The 18,088-nt window shown below is 35.1% G+C and overlaps 3 protein-coding genes and 1 pseudogene across 3 annotated transcripts; all 4 read right to left on the bottom strand.

Annotated features, from left to right (window-relative positions):
* Window positions 1–5,185: 5,185 nt before the first annotated feature.
* On the bottom strand, window positions 5,186–8,372 carry LOC103865554 (F-box/kelch-repeat protein At3g13680-like). Its single transcript, XM_033274871.1, has 2 exons — window positions 7,978–8,372; window positions 5,186–7,880 (listed from the first exon to the last, which is right to left on the bottom strand). Exon 2 carries the CDS (start codon window positions 6,385–6,387, stop codon window positions 5,269–5,271), a length of 1,119 nt encoding a protein of 372 aa, XP_033130762.1. The 5' UTR covers window positions 6,388–7,880; window positions 7,978–8,372; the 3' UTR covers window positions 5,186–5,268.
* Window positions 8,373–8,465: 93 nt separating this feature from the next.
* Window positions 8,466–11,264, bottom strand: LOC103847782 (annotated as a pseudogene).
* A 216-nt stretch (window positions 11,265–11,480) lies between these two features.
* On the bottom strand, window positions 11,481–13,309 carry LOC103847783 (F-box/kelch-repeat protein At3g13680-like). Its single transcript, XM_009124855.3, has one exon. It carries the CDS (start codon window positions 12,828–12,830, stop codon window positions 11,691–11,693), a length of 1,140 nt encoding a protein of 379 aa, XP_009123103.2. The 5' UTR covers window positions 12,831–13,309; the 3' UTR covers window positions 11,481–11,690.
* A 1,640-nt stretch (window positions 13,310–14,949) lies between these two features.
* On the bottom strand, window positions 14,950–15,654 carry LOC103847785 (F-box/kelch-repeat protein At3g13680-like). Its single transcript, XM_033275906.1, has one exon. The coding sequence runs from the start codon at window positions 15,652–15,654 to the stop codon at window positions 14,950–14,952; it is 705 nt and encodes a 234-aa protein (XP_033131797.1).
* Between the last annotated feature and the right edge of the window lie 2,434 nt (window positions 15,655–18,088).

Here is an 18,088-nt window from a genome sequence, read left to right as displayed (position 1 = left end):
TTACTGGTGATTCTACAACACTTTATGTATCCAAATCAAGCTTCTTACAAATTGATTCATCCTGGTTTGATTGGAACGACGAAGAAGCTGTCCTATTCCCAAATTGGGAACTAGAATCACCTGATTTGAAAGTGGGATAACTTCTTCATCCCAACTCCTATGAGATTTATTCAACTTCCTGGTGATTCTCCACCACTTTATGTATCCAAATCAAGCTTCTTACAAAGTGATTCATCCTGGTTTGATTGGAACGACGAAGAAGCTGTCCTATTCCCTAACTGGGAAACTGGAATCACCTGATTTGAAAGTGGGATAACTTCTTCATACCCAACTCCTATGAGATTTATTCAACTTCCTGGTGATTCTCCACCACTTTATGTATCCAAATCAAGCTTCTTACAAAGTGATTCATCCTGCTTTGATTGGAACGACGAAGAAGCTGTCCTATTCCCTAACTCGGAAACTGGAATCACCTGAATTGAAAGTGGGATAACTTCTTCATCCAACCTCCTATGAGATACATTCAACTTCCTGGTGATTCTCCACAACTTTATGTATCCAAATCAAGCTTCTTACATACTGCTTCATCCTTCTTTGATTGGAACGACGAAGAAGCTTTCCTATTCCCTAACTGGGAAACTGGAATCACCTGATTTGAAAGTGGGATAACTTCTTCATCCAACCTCCTATGAGATTTATTCAACTTCCTGGTGATTCTCCAAAACTTTATGTATCCAAATCAAGCTTCTTACAAAGTTTCATCCTGCTTTGATTGGAACGACGAAGAAGCTGTCCTATTCCCAAACTGGGAAACTGGAATCACCTGATTTGAAAGTGGACTAACTTCTTCATCCTACTCCTATGAGATTTATTCAAGTTACTGGTTATTCTACAACACTTTATGTATCCAAATCAAGCTTCTCACAAAGTGATTCATCCTGCTTTGATTGGAACGACGAAGAAGCTTTCCTATTCCCTAACTGGAAACTGGAATCACCTGATTTGAAAGTGGGATAACTTCTTCATCCCAACTCCTATGAGATTTATTCAACTTCCTTGTGATTCTCCACCCCTTTATGTATCCAAATTAAGCTTCTTACAAAGTGATTCATCCTGGTTTGATTGGAACGACGAAGAAGCTGTCCTATTCCCTAACTGGGAAACTGGAATCACCTGAATTGAAAGTGGGATAACTTCTTCATCCCAACTCTTATGAGATTTATTCAACTTCCTGGTGATTCTCCACCACTTTATGTATCCAAATCAAGCTTCTGACAAAGTGATTCATCCTGCTTTGATTGGAACGACGAAGAAGCTTCCTATTCCCTAACTGGGAAACTGGAATCACCTGATTTGAAAGTGGGATAACTTCTTCATCCCAACTCCTATGAGATTTATTCAACTTCCTGGTGATTCTCCACCACTTTATGTATCCAAATCAAGCTTCTTACAAAGTGATTCATCCTGATTTGATTGGAACGACGAAGAAGCTGTCCTATTCCCAACTGGGAAACTGGAATCACCTGATTTGAAAGTGGGATAACTTCTTCATCCCAACTCCTATGAGATTTATTCAACTTCCTGGTGATTCTCCACCACTTTATGTATCCAAATCAAGCTTCTTACAAAGTGATTCATCCTGCTTTTATTGGAACGACGAAGAAGCTGTCCTATTCCCAAACTGGGAAACTGGAATCACCTGATTTGAAAGTGGGATAACTTCTTCATCCCAACTCCTATGAGATTTATTCAACTTCCTGGTGATTCTCCACCACTTTATGTATCCAAATCAAGCTTCTTACAAAGTGATTCATCCTGCTTTGATTGGAACGACGAAGAAGCTGTCCTATTCCGAAACTGGGAAACTGGAATCACCTTACTTGAAAGTGGGATAACTTCTTCATCCCAACTCCTATGAGATTTATTCAACTTCCTGGTGATTCTCCACCACTTTATGTATCCAAATCAAGCTTCTTACAAAGTGATTCATCCTGCTTTTATTGGAACGACAAAGAAGTTTTTCTATTCCCAAACTGGGAAACTGGAATCACCTGATTTGAAAGTGGGATAACTTATTCATCCCAACTCCTATGAGATTTATTTAACTTCCTGGTGATTCTCCACCACTTTATGTATACAAATCAAGCTTCTTACAAAGTGATTCATCCCTCTTTGATTGGAACGACGAAGAAGTTGTCCTATTCCCAAACTGGGAAACTGGAATCACCTGATTTGAAAGTGGGATAACTTCTTCATCCCAACTCCTATGAGATTTATTCAACTTCATGGTGATTCTCCACCACTTTATGTATCCAAATCAAGCTTCTTACAAAGTGATTCATCCTGCCTTGATTGGAATGACGAAGAAGCTGTCCTATTCCCTAAACTGGGAACTGGAATCACCTGATTTGAAAGTGGGATAACTTCTTCATCCCAACTCCTATGAGATTACAAATCAAGTTTCTTACAAAGTGATTCATCCTGGTTTGATTGGAACGACGAAGAAGCTGTCCTATTCCCTAACTGGGAAACTGGAATCACCTGATTTGAAAGTGGACTAACTTCTTCATCTCTACTCCTATGAGATTTATTTAACTTACTGGTGATTCTACAACACTTTATGTATCCCAATCAAGCTTCTTACAAATTGTTTCATCCTGGTTTGATTGGAACGACGATGAAGCTGTCCTATTCCCAAATTGGGAACTAGAATTACCTGATTTGAAAGTGGGATAACTTCTTCATCCCAACTCCTATGAGATTTATACAAATTCCTGGTGATTCTTCAACACTTTATGTATCCAAATCAAGCTTCTTACAAAGTGCTTCATCCTGCTTTGATTGGAACGACGAAGAAGCTGTCCTATTCCCAAACTGGGAAACTGGAATCACCTGATTTAAAAGGGGGATAACTTCTTCATCCCAACTCCTATGAGATTTATTCAACTTCCTGGTGATTCTACACCACTTTATGTATCCAAATCAAGTTTCTTCCAAAGTGATTCATCCTGGTTTGATTGGAACGACGAAGAAGCTGTCCTATTCCCTAACTGGGAAACTGGAATCACCTGATTTGAAAGTGGACTAACTTCTTCATCCCTACTCCTATGAGATTTATTTAACTTACTGGTGATTCTACAACACTTTATGTATCCCAATCAAGGTTCTTACAAATTGATTCATCCTGGTTTGATTGGAACGACGAAGAAGCTGTCCTATTCTCAAATTGGGAGCTAGAATCACCTGATTTGAAAGTGGGATAACTTCTTCATCCCAACTCCTATGAGATTTATACAACTTCCTGGTTATTCTCCAACACTTTATGTATCCAAATCAAAACAAAGAATTTGTAAGAATACTTACGCATACAAATTTAGGATGAAGAAAAAATATGAAAGACAAACCTACAGAGCAGAATCTGGTTCAACTTTGTTGTAACCAAACTTTCATTCATTAACGATATTTACAATTTAGCAAAAAAAAAAACTTACAGAGATTGACCACGAACCGTATCCCTCGTGCAGCTAGGTACTCTTGCCTAGCATCCAAAAAAAATGTTGGTTCGCATCTGAAAATCTTCTAAACAAGTGTTGAGAACTAAATCATATCTAGATCATGAATGAGTTCATCCATGGAATCATAATCTCTCATCTTTGATGCTTCAGAGCATATCTGACAGTATAAGAACTCTTATACGCTCTAAGATTTTGTTCTTCACAACCAACAATAGGTTTGTTTTTTTGTTTGTTACTCGGCTGGCTTAAGGTAATAAGTATGAAGATAGATAGGTTTCGAGAACATACATTTAGAGTTTTTGCTTGAAGTCCGTTAAGTAGCTACATATGTCTCCCATATCGAAGTGATTAAGATTTTTTGCCACTTTGAAGGATTTTGCCCGAGAGCAAAAAGAACGATTCATCTGTAACAGAGCCAAAAAAAAACTTAAGAAAGGCTAATTACCTCTAACCAGCCTAGATTTGGCTTGAGGGGTCCAACCAAGATCTTGAGACAAATTGGAGGGTGTCTATTGGATAGTTATTTTTTCCAATTAAATGTTTGTCTTCATTATTTTTTATATAACTAAAAGAGATCCATGGGAGATGTTGAATTGTGGTTTCAGAGGAGCCATTTCTTTTCTTTCAAAAAAAAAAAATTCATGTTTTGGTATATATATATAATAGAAAAGTAATTTGAAAGTGACAAATATATTGATAAAGTTCAAACTTGTAAGGTTGGGAAACATTTTATAATGTAATTAGTGACTTTTTATGTGTTCTCACATAGGTTTTTTTAACATGGTTCGACTTCAGGTGAGTAGAGGATGAGACTGTATCATAGATTATATATCACGAGTGGTATGAACAGTCTGAAAAAAAGAGAGGCTAAAACATTCAAAAGCCAAAAAAAAGTATAACGCCCCGACCCGCCCACGGCTAATGAGCCACCCACGCCCGCTCTCTCGGCCCGTGGGCCCCATCCCGTCCGACGGTCGGTCCGTTAATTTTCCAAAGGCTCGAAATCATTGTTTACTGACCCTGCAATCACCACCCGACCTTTTCCCATGCTTTGGCCTCACTCGCACGCTATCGCGAATCACTTCCCGATAGGTCACCCATCCTTCCACTACTCCAGCTCAAGCACGCTTAACTCTGGAGTTCTTTCAGGATGTGTTCCGGAAAAGGTAAGTCAACTTTGGTGACATAGGTAGCCAAATCAATTCTCTTAAGCCTTTTTCACATATCACAACTCGGGATGTTACAATTCACCCCCTCTCAAAGAACGCAACGTCCTCGTTGCGGCCCATGACAGGTCTCAAGACGCCTCTCAGGTCAGAACTGAGATGGCTAACCAGCTCTGATACCACTTATAACGCCCCGACCCGCCCACGGCTAATGGGCCACCCACGCCCGCTCTCTCGGCCCGTGGGCCCCATCCCGTCCGACGGTCGGTCCGTTAATTTTCCAAAGGCTCGAAATCATTGTTTACTGACCCTGCAATCACCACCCGACCTTTTCCCATGCTTTGGCCTCACTCGCACGCTATCGCGAATCACTTCCCGATAGGTCACCCATCCTTCCACTACTCCAGCTCAAGCACGCTTAACTCTGGAGTTCTTTCAGGATGTTTTCCGGAAAAGGTAAGTCAACTTTGGTGACATAAGTAGCCAAATCAATTCTCTTAAGCCTTTTTCACATATCACAACTCGGGATGTTACAAAAAGACAAAACAGAAAGAAGATGATGCAATGTACTTCACATTCTCTTTCCATTACACTTGTTGGTTGAGTTGTACTAAGCTTGGAAGATATGAAGAGCACAACAGTGGGGCACAATATATCTTATGAGGATAAAAATCATTCCAAAGATAGGGAGCTTCTCGGATTCTCACAGATTTGAAGTATCCATCTTGTCCGAAGACGTGAGCAGTTTGGTACCAACATGCCTTGGCCCTTTCTAGAACGAAAACCATAGCAATTTTCTTCTCCCCGTCAACGAGAAATCTCCCAGAGCAAGGCTCAAACCAATAGCCAAAGTCCACTTTCAAAAACTTTGTCCATGATACAACAACAGGACCAATCTTATCCGTAACACTAATCTCGATCGTCTTAGGTGACTCCCAGTGTTGATACAACACAGTGAGATCGTCTTGTCTAACACAAGAGAAAGACGTGAAATGTAATCCACAGTAAGAATGAAATGGCGGCAGAGGCAGAAGAGGTGCGAAGCTCTCTGTTGTGAAATCAAAACAGACGAAGAAACCTTCAACACTCGTGGTAAAATAAGCGTTTCCTTTCAAAGACACGCTGTGTCGATGAGACCGTATCTGCCAGTCTTGAGTGGCATCAAGAACCTTCCAAGAACTCGAGCTAAAATCGTAGAGTTCCAACCCTAAAACGTTTCTATCTGTAACTGGATGAATCTTGTCGAATATCCTCAGGATCTTGTGGTTAAGGTTGTTGTTGTCGTATCCGAGAGAAAAGCTGTCTCCACGTTGGAAACTGTGTCTGGGTTCGATCCACCTCGTTTTCCCTAAGTAAGGGTTCCATACCACAAGCCTAGAGTAATCCTTAAGGAAGCATAGCAACAAGCCATCACACTGAAACACCTTAGATATCTTGATTTGATCAAGTACGCTTACTTGTTTTATAGATGGGTCACCGTCATCTTTGCAGAGATTGAAGTTTATCAAACAAATGCTCCTCGAGTCCATCATCAAGAACTGATTCTTTGCTCTTTCACCCAAAAAGATCCGATTTTTACATAAAGTGTTCCACTTTTTGCAGGTTGATCGCACTGATCTCAGAGATGTCATCGGCACCCTAGAGAGTATCTCATCCTCTACCAAATCCTCTGGAAGATCGAAAATTGTCTTCATTGTTCCAATCATCAATTAGGGTTTCTTTCTCTGGCTCTGCTCTGCCTTGGTGATTAAGTCAGCTTGGCCACCGTTTTTCTCCTAATGGGCTTATGATGACCCGAAAAATTAAATTAGTTTTAATACGTTTTAGAGATGCCCTTAATCATGTCTCTATGTATTTAGTTGTAACGGTGTCTTCTTTATTTTTACGCAAACCGGTCTCAAAGGCCTCTCTCAATCATGCTAAATCATATTGTAGCCATGCAAGAGAGCTTGTAACGGCTCAAGCGAAACATTAGGAGAATCAAGCCTCAACATGCTTTTATGCTCCATCAGCATATATAACTTCTTTGAGCTTTCAAGTTACAATAACGTTCGGAACGCAACTCTATCCATCTCGTATCCTCTCCTCTGAAGCTCCTCAAGTCTGGATTTTGACCCAAGAATCTCTCGCTTCTGATGACCACCTACGCGCTGTTTCTTTAGGTAGGTGATGGAGAAGTCTGTGGACTTCTTGGAGAAGAAGTTACCTCATTATAAAGTTAACGTGATTAATTTAGATATTCAATAGCATATAGTCTTACATCAATGAAATATAAATAAATATTATCTGCTAACCTGAATGAAGTAAAACATGTATAATTTATAGATCGGAAACTATAGCTAACTGAAATGAGGCGCGCTAAACCTGAATCCAGTCAAAAATATTGGTAAAACAAATATTTTATAAAGTTTATATAATACTAGAAAAGTTGATTACAGAATCATATTTAAAAAAATACGATGAATCTTTTCCTATAAACGAAAACGGTTTAACTTTATGGTTGGCTATTACAATTAAGCAACTGAATTATAACGTGTATAAATAACATAATTTACTAAATCTTATCTAGCAATCATGAAACCTATATATGTTGCATGGAATCGAAACAGATATGTGCAAGCGGAAGCTCGGTTTTTAGAAGATTTAGAAATTGAAACGTTTTAGTAACGCATATTATATAATACAGAAAAATTTCCTAGGATAATTTTTTTAGTTTATTTTAACAAAAATAGCTCAAAATAAAAAAAAAATGATCAAAATAAATTTTTATTAAAATGTAAAATATATTTTTACCCTAGGATTAACTAATATAGACTTAGGAATTAGAGTTAACGAGTGGAGTTTTGGGGATATAGTTTCAAATTTAAAAAAATAAAGAATAAATATTAAAAAGTTAAAAATAAAAAGTGGCTATTTTTGTCTTTTTTTAGGGTTATTTTTGTGACAAAAACTTTTAAAAACTATTTGAAAGAATTGCCCTTATAAAAACTTTTGTAACTACTATTTTTTTTTACCTTTTTATTTTAAAAACATTATATAACTTGACAATATTTTGTTTACTTTTTTTCAAACTTGAAATAATAAAATATTATTGGTCGGTGAACCTAGAATAAAGCCAATAAATATTACATGCAGTGCAGGTAAATCCACCAAGACTTGAAACAGGACGCGTAGGAGCGGTCGGGCAAATCCATTTTATCTGTGAATGACGTAAAATTCCTTTCAGAAACTTCAGTGCAAAAAGACCTCAAAGTGATTTTGGCAGATTCATTAAATATATGTTAACGTATTCTTACGTTTGGAAGATGCAAGCTTTCCATGAGTTGTGAAGAGCTGTAGACAAAACAGAGACATGGTGAGGAACGCTTGGCTTTTCAATGAATTTTGCTTAGATTAAAAATTATAGAATGTTATTTTTCATATGAAAAGAGCAAATTGTCTTGTTAACATTCTACCAGCAAGATAAAATAGAAACGTGTAATATGGTATAAACAATCTATATCTATTACAAACGTGAAATAAGTTATATCAATTTATATCTATTACAAAACTTTAAAAGATATTTACATTTTAATGTTATATATTGTGTAAATCGATAATGTCATTGGTTATGTTTCTTATTCGATATTATTAATGTATAATGATTTGTTTTATATATTTTACTTTATTATTAATTGTTATTATATATTAATATATTTTTGTGTTTGGTAAAATAAATTCATAGTATAAAATAAAATAAATGAAAATTTCCTTCATTTTTTCTATTTGTTATAAATTGAATACAATTCATTTTAAAATTTTATTTAGTTATACTATAAAACTGGTATTTATTAGCATAATTTATATTTCTATGTTATTTATTTTAGTATATTATAGGATTTTATATGTAAATACATTATAATAATACTATAGTATTAATACTATACTATAATAACCCAAGAATAACTCTATTTTAAATGGCCCGTGAACGAGTTTTAACGAATTTTAAGATTTGTTAATTTTGTTCGTTACTCGTTAGCTGCTATCATTGGCTGTGATTATACTTGTGTGACCCACATGTTTGCCTATCCCAGAATTCTTCCAATTACACAAGAATAGACACCAAAGTAAAGAAACGAGAACACAAATTAAGGGGAAGAAAGATAGTTTTCATTCATAATCTTTTATTTATTTTAACAAATTTAGCATTCATTTAAACAGTTTAAAGTATAGATCTTGAATTGAGATTAGAGTTAAACGTTAAAAATCTAATGAATCAGCACAAGAGAGCCGGAAGTTGAGCTAATGTCAAAGCCGTAACGATCACAATGGCACAAACGCAGCGATCTCCATAGCCATAGGGAGTTTCACTAAGAATATATAAAAAGCAGCTGATAGAATAGTTGGCTATACAGAATCTGAACAAGGCATAGAATGATTTGATGATCAATCCCTTCAAATAGATAATGAGCCAATTAAAAAAGAATTGTTCATATCCTATCAAGAAATTTTCAGGACACTTTTACAATAATAACGAGAGTGTTGCAAATTTAAACATGTTTGTAAATGATGAACATTTGTTTCAGGATAGCTCCCAGGAACCAAACATGATATTAGATACTTGTATCATCAGAACAGCTAGTAAGATTTAAGTTAATAGACCGGTTCTATTACATCACATTCTTTACATTAGCCTGGTTGGTTGGTTGATTTAGAGTTGCACTAAGCTTGGAAGATATGAATAGCACAACAGTGGCAGATAAGATCTGTTATGAGGATAACTGTTTTGGACATAGGGAGCTTCTCGGATTCTCACAGATTTGAAGTATCCATTTTTCCCGATGACATGAGCAGTTTGGTAGCGACAGGCTTTGACAGTTTCTAGAACGAAAACCACAGCAATTTTCTTCTCCTCGTCAATGAAAAAACTACCGGAATAAGGGTTAACCCAAAAACCAGTGACCACGTTCAAAAACTTTGTCCAAGACACAACATTAGGACCAATCTTTTTTTTTTTTTTTTTTTCATTAGGACCAATCTTATCCGTAAGACTAATCTGGATTGTCCGACATAACTCCCAGTGTTGATGCAACACAGCGAGCTTGTCTTGTCTAACACACGAGAAAGACGTGAAATGTAATCCATGGTAAGAATGAAACGGAGGCAGTGGCAGAAGCGGTACAAAGCTCTCTGTTGTGAAATCAAAACAGTCAAAGAAACCTATAACACTCGTACGAAAATAAGCGTTTCCATTCAAAGACACATTGTTTAGCTGTTCCCTTATCTCCCACTGGGGTGTGTGACGTCAAGAACCTTCCAAGAACTCGTGCTAAAATCGTAGAGTTCGAACCCTAAAACGTGTTTACTTGTAATTGGATGAACCCCATTGGAGAATCTCAGGATCTTGTGGTTAAGATTGTTGTTGTATCCGAGAGCAAAGCTGTCTCCATGTTGGAAACTATGTCTGGGTTCGATCCACCTCGTTTGCCCTAAGTATGGATTCCATACCAAGAGCCTAGAGCAATCCATAAGGAAGCATAGCAACAAGCCATCACACTGAAACACCTTAGAGATCTGGATTTGATCAAGTACGCTTACTTGTTCTACAGATGGGTCGCCATTGTCTTTGGGCAGATCCAAGTTCATTAAACAAATCCTCCTCGAATCCATCATCATGAACTGCTTCTTTGCTGCTGCTTCTTTACCAAAAAGAATCCTATTTTTACATTCAGTGTTCCACTTTCTGCAGGTAGATCGCACTGTTCTCAGAGATGTCATCGGCAGCCTAGAGATTATCTCATCCTCTACCAAATCCTCTGGAAGATCTAAAATTGTCTTCATCGTTCCAAACTTCAGTTAGGGTTTCGTTGCTCTGCTCGTGGTGATGAAGTCAACTTGGCTAATCCTTTCCTCCTAATGGGTCTCTCATGGCCCAACTAATCAAACAAGATTTTATTTATATTTGTTTGTTAAAGTGATTTTTTTTTTGCAAGAATGACATTTGTGTGTTATTTAAGTTAAAAATTAATATATATTTTTTTTCTAAATGTTATTGTCTTATACATTACATATTAATTTTTTTTTGTCAACATGGTAGGTATTTCAAAATATAATTGTACATATATTAATAGTTTTATTTACTTTAATTAATATAATATGTAAAGTTGGGTTCGGTTTAACATTCTTGTGATTTTGATTTATTTTGAGATTTTGTAAGTTTTGGTAATTCCAAAATTTTAATTTAATAACGTCACTTTATATTAAAAATTATATTTTTTATTTAATTAGATAACAACATATTTTAAAATAAAATGATAACGTTGTATCCAAAAAAAATATTTAAAAATCAATAAAAGGTAAAAATTTAGAAAATAGAATATTCATAAAATAGTATAAATTTGATTTTTGATTTAATTTTTTTGATCTTTAAACTAATAATACATTTATTAATAAGTATCTACAAAAGAATAATTAAGTACCTAGTTTCATATTATTTGTTTATGGTTTTAGTAAAATTCAATGTTATTGCTTTGATAATTTTCAAAATACGGAAGCTCCCAGCCAATAAATAAGAAACCATAACAGAGAGGCACAACAAAACACAGCGATCTCCATAGCCATAGGAAATATGTAAAAGGCAGCTGATGAATAGTGGCTATATAGAATCTGAATAAGGCATAGCCCACTGCAAAGAATTATTTAATGATCAATCCCTTCATGAGCCAATTAAAAATAGTTGTTTGATATCCTATCAAGAATATTTCGGGACAGTTTTACAATAAAGAGAGTGTTTTGAAAACTAAACACGTTCGCAAAATGATGAAAAATTGCTTCTGGACGGCTCCCAGGAACTAAACATAATCATATATAGTAATCAGTTTTAAAGGTGAACAGGATGAACCTGTATCATAGGTTACATTACATATCACGAGAGACATGAACAGACTGAAAAGAGAGAGGCTAAAAACATTCAAAAGACAAAACACATAATTAACGATTTATCCGAAAGAAGATGACCACAATCTTTCCATTAGCCTGGTTGGTTGAGTTGCAGTAAGCTTGGAAGATATGAAGAGCACACCATGTTTCGGAGATAGGGAGCTTCTCCGATTCTCACATATTTGAAGTATCCATCTTGTCCGAAGACGTGAGCAGTTTGGTAGAGACATCCACTACTGAGCTTGTCTAGAACGAAAACCACAGCAAGTTTCTTCTCCTCGTCGACGAGGAAACTCCGAGCAGTAGGGTAAACCCAATAGCCAGTGTTCACTTTCAAAAACTTTGTCCAGGACACATCATCAGGACCAATCTTATCAGTAACGCTAATCTCGATCGTATCACTTGACTCCCACTCCCAGCGTTGATACAAAACAGCGAGCTGCTGCTCTTCTCTAACACAAGAGAAAGACGTGCAATGGAATCCATCGTAAGAATGAAACGGCGGCAGAGGCAGAGGCGGTCCGAACCTCTCTGTTGTGAAATCAAAACAGCGGAAGGAACCTCTAACACTCGTAAGAAAATAAGCGTTTCCCTTCAAAGACTCGCACTGTTGACAAGACCTTATCTGCCGCTTGGGAGTGACATCATCAAGAACCTTCCAAGAACTCGAGGTGAAATCGTAGAGTTCGAACCCTAAAACTTTTCTTTCTGTAACTGGATGAATCTCACTGGAGATCCTCAGGATCTTGTAGTTAAAGTTGCTGTCGTGTCCGAGAGCAAACCTGTCTGAACTATGGAAACTGTGTCTGGGTTCGATCCACCTCATTTGCCCTAAGTAAGGGTTCCATACCACAAGCCTAGAGTAATCCTTAAGGACGCATAGTAGCAAGCCATCACTCTGAAACACCATAGGTATCTGGAATTTTTGATCAAGTACGCTTACCTGTTTTATAGATGGGTCGCCATTGTCTTTGCTGAGATCGAAGTTCATCAAACAAATCCTCCTCGAGTCCATCATCAAGAACTGCTTCTTTGCTGCTTTACCAAATAAGATCCGATTTTTACATAAAGTGTTCCACTTTTTGCAGGTTGATCTCACTGACCTCAGAGATGAAATCGGCAGCCTAGAGATTATCTCATCCTCAACCAAATCCTCTGGAAGATCCAAAATTGTCTTCTTCTTCTTCTTCTTCTTCGTTTTTTTGAACCAACAATCGAAAATTGTCTTCATTGTTCCACTTCTGTTAGGGTTTCGTGGTGATGAAGTCGACTTGGCCGATCCGTTTCCCTAATGGGTATATAAATGATTTTTTATTTTCATTCCAATTAATATTGTTCTCCTTTTCTATTAAATAAATGACTAAAATTAATAATAATAAAAAAGGCAATTTTCTTAAACATATCTTTTTTAGGTTTTTATTACAAAATAGACTTCAAAAACTATAATGACCAAAATATCATTTTTTATTATGAAAATTTTAACTTTTTTTTATTTAATTTTAAACCCTAAGCCCTAAACCCACCTCCTTAACTATAAACCTTAATGTCTAGATTAATTAACCATAGGAGTATAAATGTATATTTACTTCTTTTCCTAACACATTTAAATCTATTTTTGTCATTTTTATTTTTAATGTCTATATTTTTGACAAAAAACTTTTTAAGTTTATCCTAGGGAATTTTTCTAATAAAAATATTCCCAAAATCTAAAAACATTTTATAAAATATATATATATATATATATATATATATATTGTAGGGGTTATATTGTATTGTTATCTTGAAAAAACTATTAATAAAAAGGTTTAAAAATAGAAAACACATAACTAAAAATATTAATCAAATAAAATTTTAATTTTATATAATTAAACAAATATTGAGTGTTTTAAGATTTATATGATGAAGTGTAAAAAAATATAACACGTAAAAAAATTCAAATGAAAACAGAAAGAACAATTTATTATTATAACTTTTAAATTATTAATAAGTGGTTAAAAATGTTTTTGTCCACAGACGCGAGCGGAACCCTTAGTTTATAAAGATTTAGTACGTTTGAGATATGCTTAATATAATTTTTCCAAAAACAAATGCCTACTATATATTTGGGGTTAATGGTAAAAGAATTGTTAAAATTTTGAGATTTCATATTATTGGTTCATGGATTAGTAAAATCCAATGTTATTGTGATAATTTTTAAAATCTATTCAAATTTTTTTCAAAAGTTTAATTATGATTGATTCTCTAATTCTACCTAAATTCAAAGTTATTGAAAGATGAGTTCTCTCCAAATTTATTCATGAACACACAAACTTCAAAATTTATGTAATAAAAATCTAAATATATATGTCAAACAATCATAACTTCAATCCAAATTATATGTCAAAAAATCATAATATTTTATGCAATTGTTTTTCAGTGCATATTTTATTTTTACTAGTGATGTTTCCATGATAAAATAAACATAAGATGAAAACTCCTATGAAGACATAAATAATCATGCCATATTACAAAAAAAAATGGATTTTGTTTTCCAAAAATTTTCAAGTTAATAATGTATTTACTTTAAATTAATGATAGAAAAAATTAATGAAATGTGTTGAAAAAGGATATTAATGAAAATCAATAGCATTCTATAAGAATAAGAAAAACCTTATGTATTAGATGTTATGGTTGTATAATATGAAAAACCTATATCTTTCACCAGAACCAGTCAACAAGATCGTTTATATGTTTTAGCCGTCGCAGGGAAGCAAGCATCTCACCCTAGCTAAACGAGGAGGTCCTAAGTAAATCTGAAACAGGTTGAGGGGGAGGATAAGTGACAACAACAGAAGCTCAAAAAACCTATAAATCTGAAACATAACAGAGAGACACAACGAACACAGCAATCTCCATAGCCATAGCCCATAGGGTGTTTCACTAAGAATATGTAAAAGGCAGCTTGTGTCGATACAGAATCTGAACAGGGCATAGCCACCGGAAAGAATGATTTAATGATCAATCCCTTCAAATAGATAATGAGCAAATTAAGAAAAAGAGCTGTGGATATCCTATAAAAACAATTTCACGACACTTTACAACAAAGACTAAAGAGAGTGTTTGTTGCAAACTAAACATGTATCCAAATGATGAACAATTGTTTGAAGATAGCTTCCAGGAAGCAAAAAATGGTCATATAAACTAAGCAGTTTAAAAGGTGAGTAGAATGAACCTGTATCAGAACAGCTAATAAAGTTTAAGTCAATAGCCCGATTCTAATACATAGCACAAGTGACATGAACAGTCTGAAAGAAAAAAACCATTCAAAAGCCAAATGGTCAAAGAAAAAAAAAGATTATCCAAAAGAATGATCACATTCTTTCAATTAGCATGGTTGGTTGCAGTAAGCTTGGAAGATACGAAGAGCACACCAGTGTCGGACTAGAGAAAACGTCTTCGAGAAGAGCTTGTCGGATTCTCACAGATTTGAAGTATCCATCTTGTCCGAAGACATGAGCAGTTTGGTAGAGATAGTCGTGGACCATTTCTAGAAGGAAAACAACAACAATTTTCTTCTCCACGTCAATGAAAAAGCTACTGGAAGAAGGGTGAACACAAATGCTCGAGACCACTTTCAGAAACTTTGTCCAAGACACAACATCAGGACCAATCTTATCCGTAACACTAATCTCGGTCGTCTCACGTGCATCGCAGTGTTGATACAATACAGCGAGCTGTTCCTCTCTAACACAAGAATAAGACACAGAAACTCGTCCACGATGATACTGACACGGCAGAGGCAGAAGCGGTCCGAATCTCTCTGTTGTGAAATCAAAACAGACGAAGAAACCTGCAACAGTACTCCTCCCCTCCTCCGTTATGATCTTGTGAGCAGAAAAATAAGCGTTTCCTTTCAAAGACACGTTGTGTAGATGATGATCCCATATCTCCCAGTCTGGAGTGACATCATCAAGAACCTTCCAGGTTGATCTCACTGATCTCAGAGATGAAATCAACACCCTCGAGAATATCTCATCCTCTACCAAATCCACTGGAAGATCGAAAATTGTCTTCATTGTTCCAATCTTCAATTAGGGTTTCTTTCTCTGGCTCTGCTATGCCTTGGTGATAAAGATAAAGTCAGCTTGGCCACCGTTTTTTTTCCTAATGGGCTTACGATGACCCAAAAAATTAAATTACTTTTACTACGTTTTAGAGATGCCTTAATCATGTCTCTATGTATTTAGTTGTAGCGATGTCTTTTTTATTTTTATGCAAACCGGTCTCAAAGGCCTCTCTCAATCATGCTATAAATCATATTTTAGCCATGCAAGAGAGCTTCGGCTCAAGCGAAACATTAGGAGAATCAAGGCTCAACATGTTCCATCAGCATAACTTCTTTGAGCTTTCAAGTTACAATAACGTTCGAAACGCAACTCCATCCATCTTGTATCCTCTCCTCTAAAGCTCCTCAAGTCTGGATTTTAACCCAAGAATCTTTAGCTTCTGATGTCTACATGTACCGTCCACGTCACCGAGACCGGTGAATATCCCACCCATGGATTGTTCCCTTTCCATCTGCAATCCAATCAAAACCGCCCTTTAGAGAAAAGGGTTTCAAAGATTCAAAGAGTAGCATTTTAGGTGTAAAAGGACAACAACGAACACAGTTGGTCTCCATGGCCATAGTTAGTTTCACTAAGAATATGTAAAAGGCAGCTGATGAATAGTGGCTATACATCCCTAAGAATATGTAAAAGGCATAGCCAATGCAGAGAATGATATAATGATCAATCCCTTCAAAAAGATAAATGAGCAAATAAACTGATATGTTTCAGGACAGCTTCCGGGAACCAAAATTGATATCACAATTGACATGAACAGTTGGAAAAGAGAGGCTAAACCATTCAAAAGCCAATGAGAAAAAAAGCAAAACACAAATAAACAATTGTCGAAAAGAAGATGATGGCATGATGCAATGTACGTGTAAATAATTAATGAAAATCACATTCTTTCAATTAGAATGGTTAGTTTGTCCGTATGCGGAAAGTGTACTTGAGATGCACTTTGTGGACCTTTCGTGCGCTTCTTTCTCTGGCCAACTCCTCTTCACTGACACATTGTATTTTTTATTTAAAGAAGCTCAGAGTAGGCTCTCTGGCTTTTGATTATTTTATTTTGTTGGATATTCTATGTATGAGTTTATGTTAAGAAGTATTGACTTATAGGAAGGTTGAAGTATATTCTATAGGTATCCACGAATCTCCATGTCTAAATCCATTGTGCGTAAATACAGTTCATTACTAGAGTAAATAAGGATAGGGCATGTTGTAGCTAACTAGAGATTGGAATGCGGAAGAGGTAAAAGACATAGCTGATATCTAAATATACTTGATCCAACTCTCAGATGATTGCATCGGCACTACAGCTTCAAAGCTATTAAAGAAAGACTCAGAAAGCTCTTTTTAAAGGGATTTTTTTTGAGAAAAAGACTAGGATAGCACCAAACCAAGTTTTTGTTCCCAAAGTAGCACTCAAGGCTCAAAGTCACAAAAATAGGTTTCATTAAAGAGGTAAATATACACTTATACCCCTTGGGTTAATTAATCCAAACCTTAGGGTTTAGAGTTAAGGGGGTGGGGTTTTGGAATTAGGGTTTAAAATTTTATAAAAAATAAATACTAAAATAAAAAATAAAAATTTATAAAACAGTTTCAAAAATTATTTTTAAACTATAAAAAGAAAATTTGAAAAAAAATAAAAAAAAATTCAAAATTTTTTTTTAAAAAAAAATTATAAAAATTTCGAATCTGAAAACATATAATCTGAAACTATAAAAAAAATTTTTATTTTTTTTATTTTTTTTATTTTTTATTTTTTTTTTTTTTTTTATTTTTTTATTTATTTTTGTTTGTTTATTTAATTTAAACCAAGGATATTAGGGACATTTTACCCTTTAATGAATGTCATTTTTGTGACTTTCTCCTTCTAGTGCTCTTTTTGTGACATAAACTTCAAAAGGTGCTATTATTGACAATTGCCCATTTTTTTTTGTTAAATATCAAGAAATTCCAGATATACTTTAGTTTTAAGATGTTTTTCCGGTGGAGTTAACGACACTTGCTAAAGAGATTTATAATCAATGAATTATCTTAGCAGATTAAACAAACAAGTGGAAATATGATTATTATAAAGAGGAGAGTGGTAACAGGCTGGTTCCTTTTAAAGCATCTTCCAATATTTCTTCAGAACGTGAATATGTTGCTTAGTTATATGTATCATGCTAAATTCTCGTGGTATCTCCCTTTGATCGAACCTGCCATTGATGTGGTTTACAAAAATGAAACCATTGACTACTTACTAGATGACACGAGTATAAACATTAACAAAATAATATATACAATTATAATTTTAGTGTGTAAATTTTATAAGTAAATTTTATAATTTATATTTATGATAAATAAATAAATTATACTGTATTAAGAATTATTATTATGTCACATATATAAG

This window comes from Brassica rapa, chromosome A07 (genome assembly GCF_000309985.2).
Source record: "Brassica rapa cultivar Chiifu-401-42 chromosome A07, CAAS_Brap_v3.01, whole genome shotgun sequence".
In the NCBI taxonomy this organism is placed as follows: domain Eukaryota; kingdom Viridiplantae; phylum Streptophyta; class Magnoliopsida; order Brassicales; family Brassicaceae; genus Brassica; species Brassica rapa.
The sequence above is the reverse complement of the archived record's forward strand: the minus strand, read 5'-3'. Positions and strand labels throughout refer to the sequence as shown.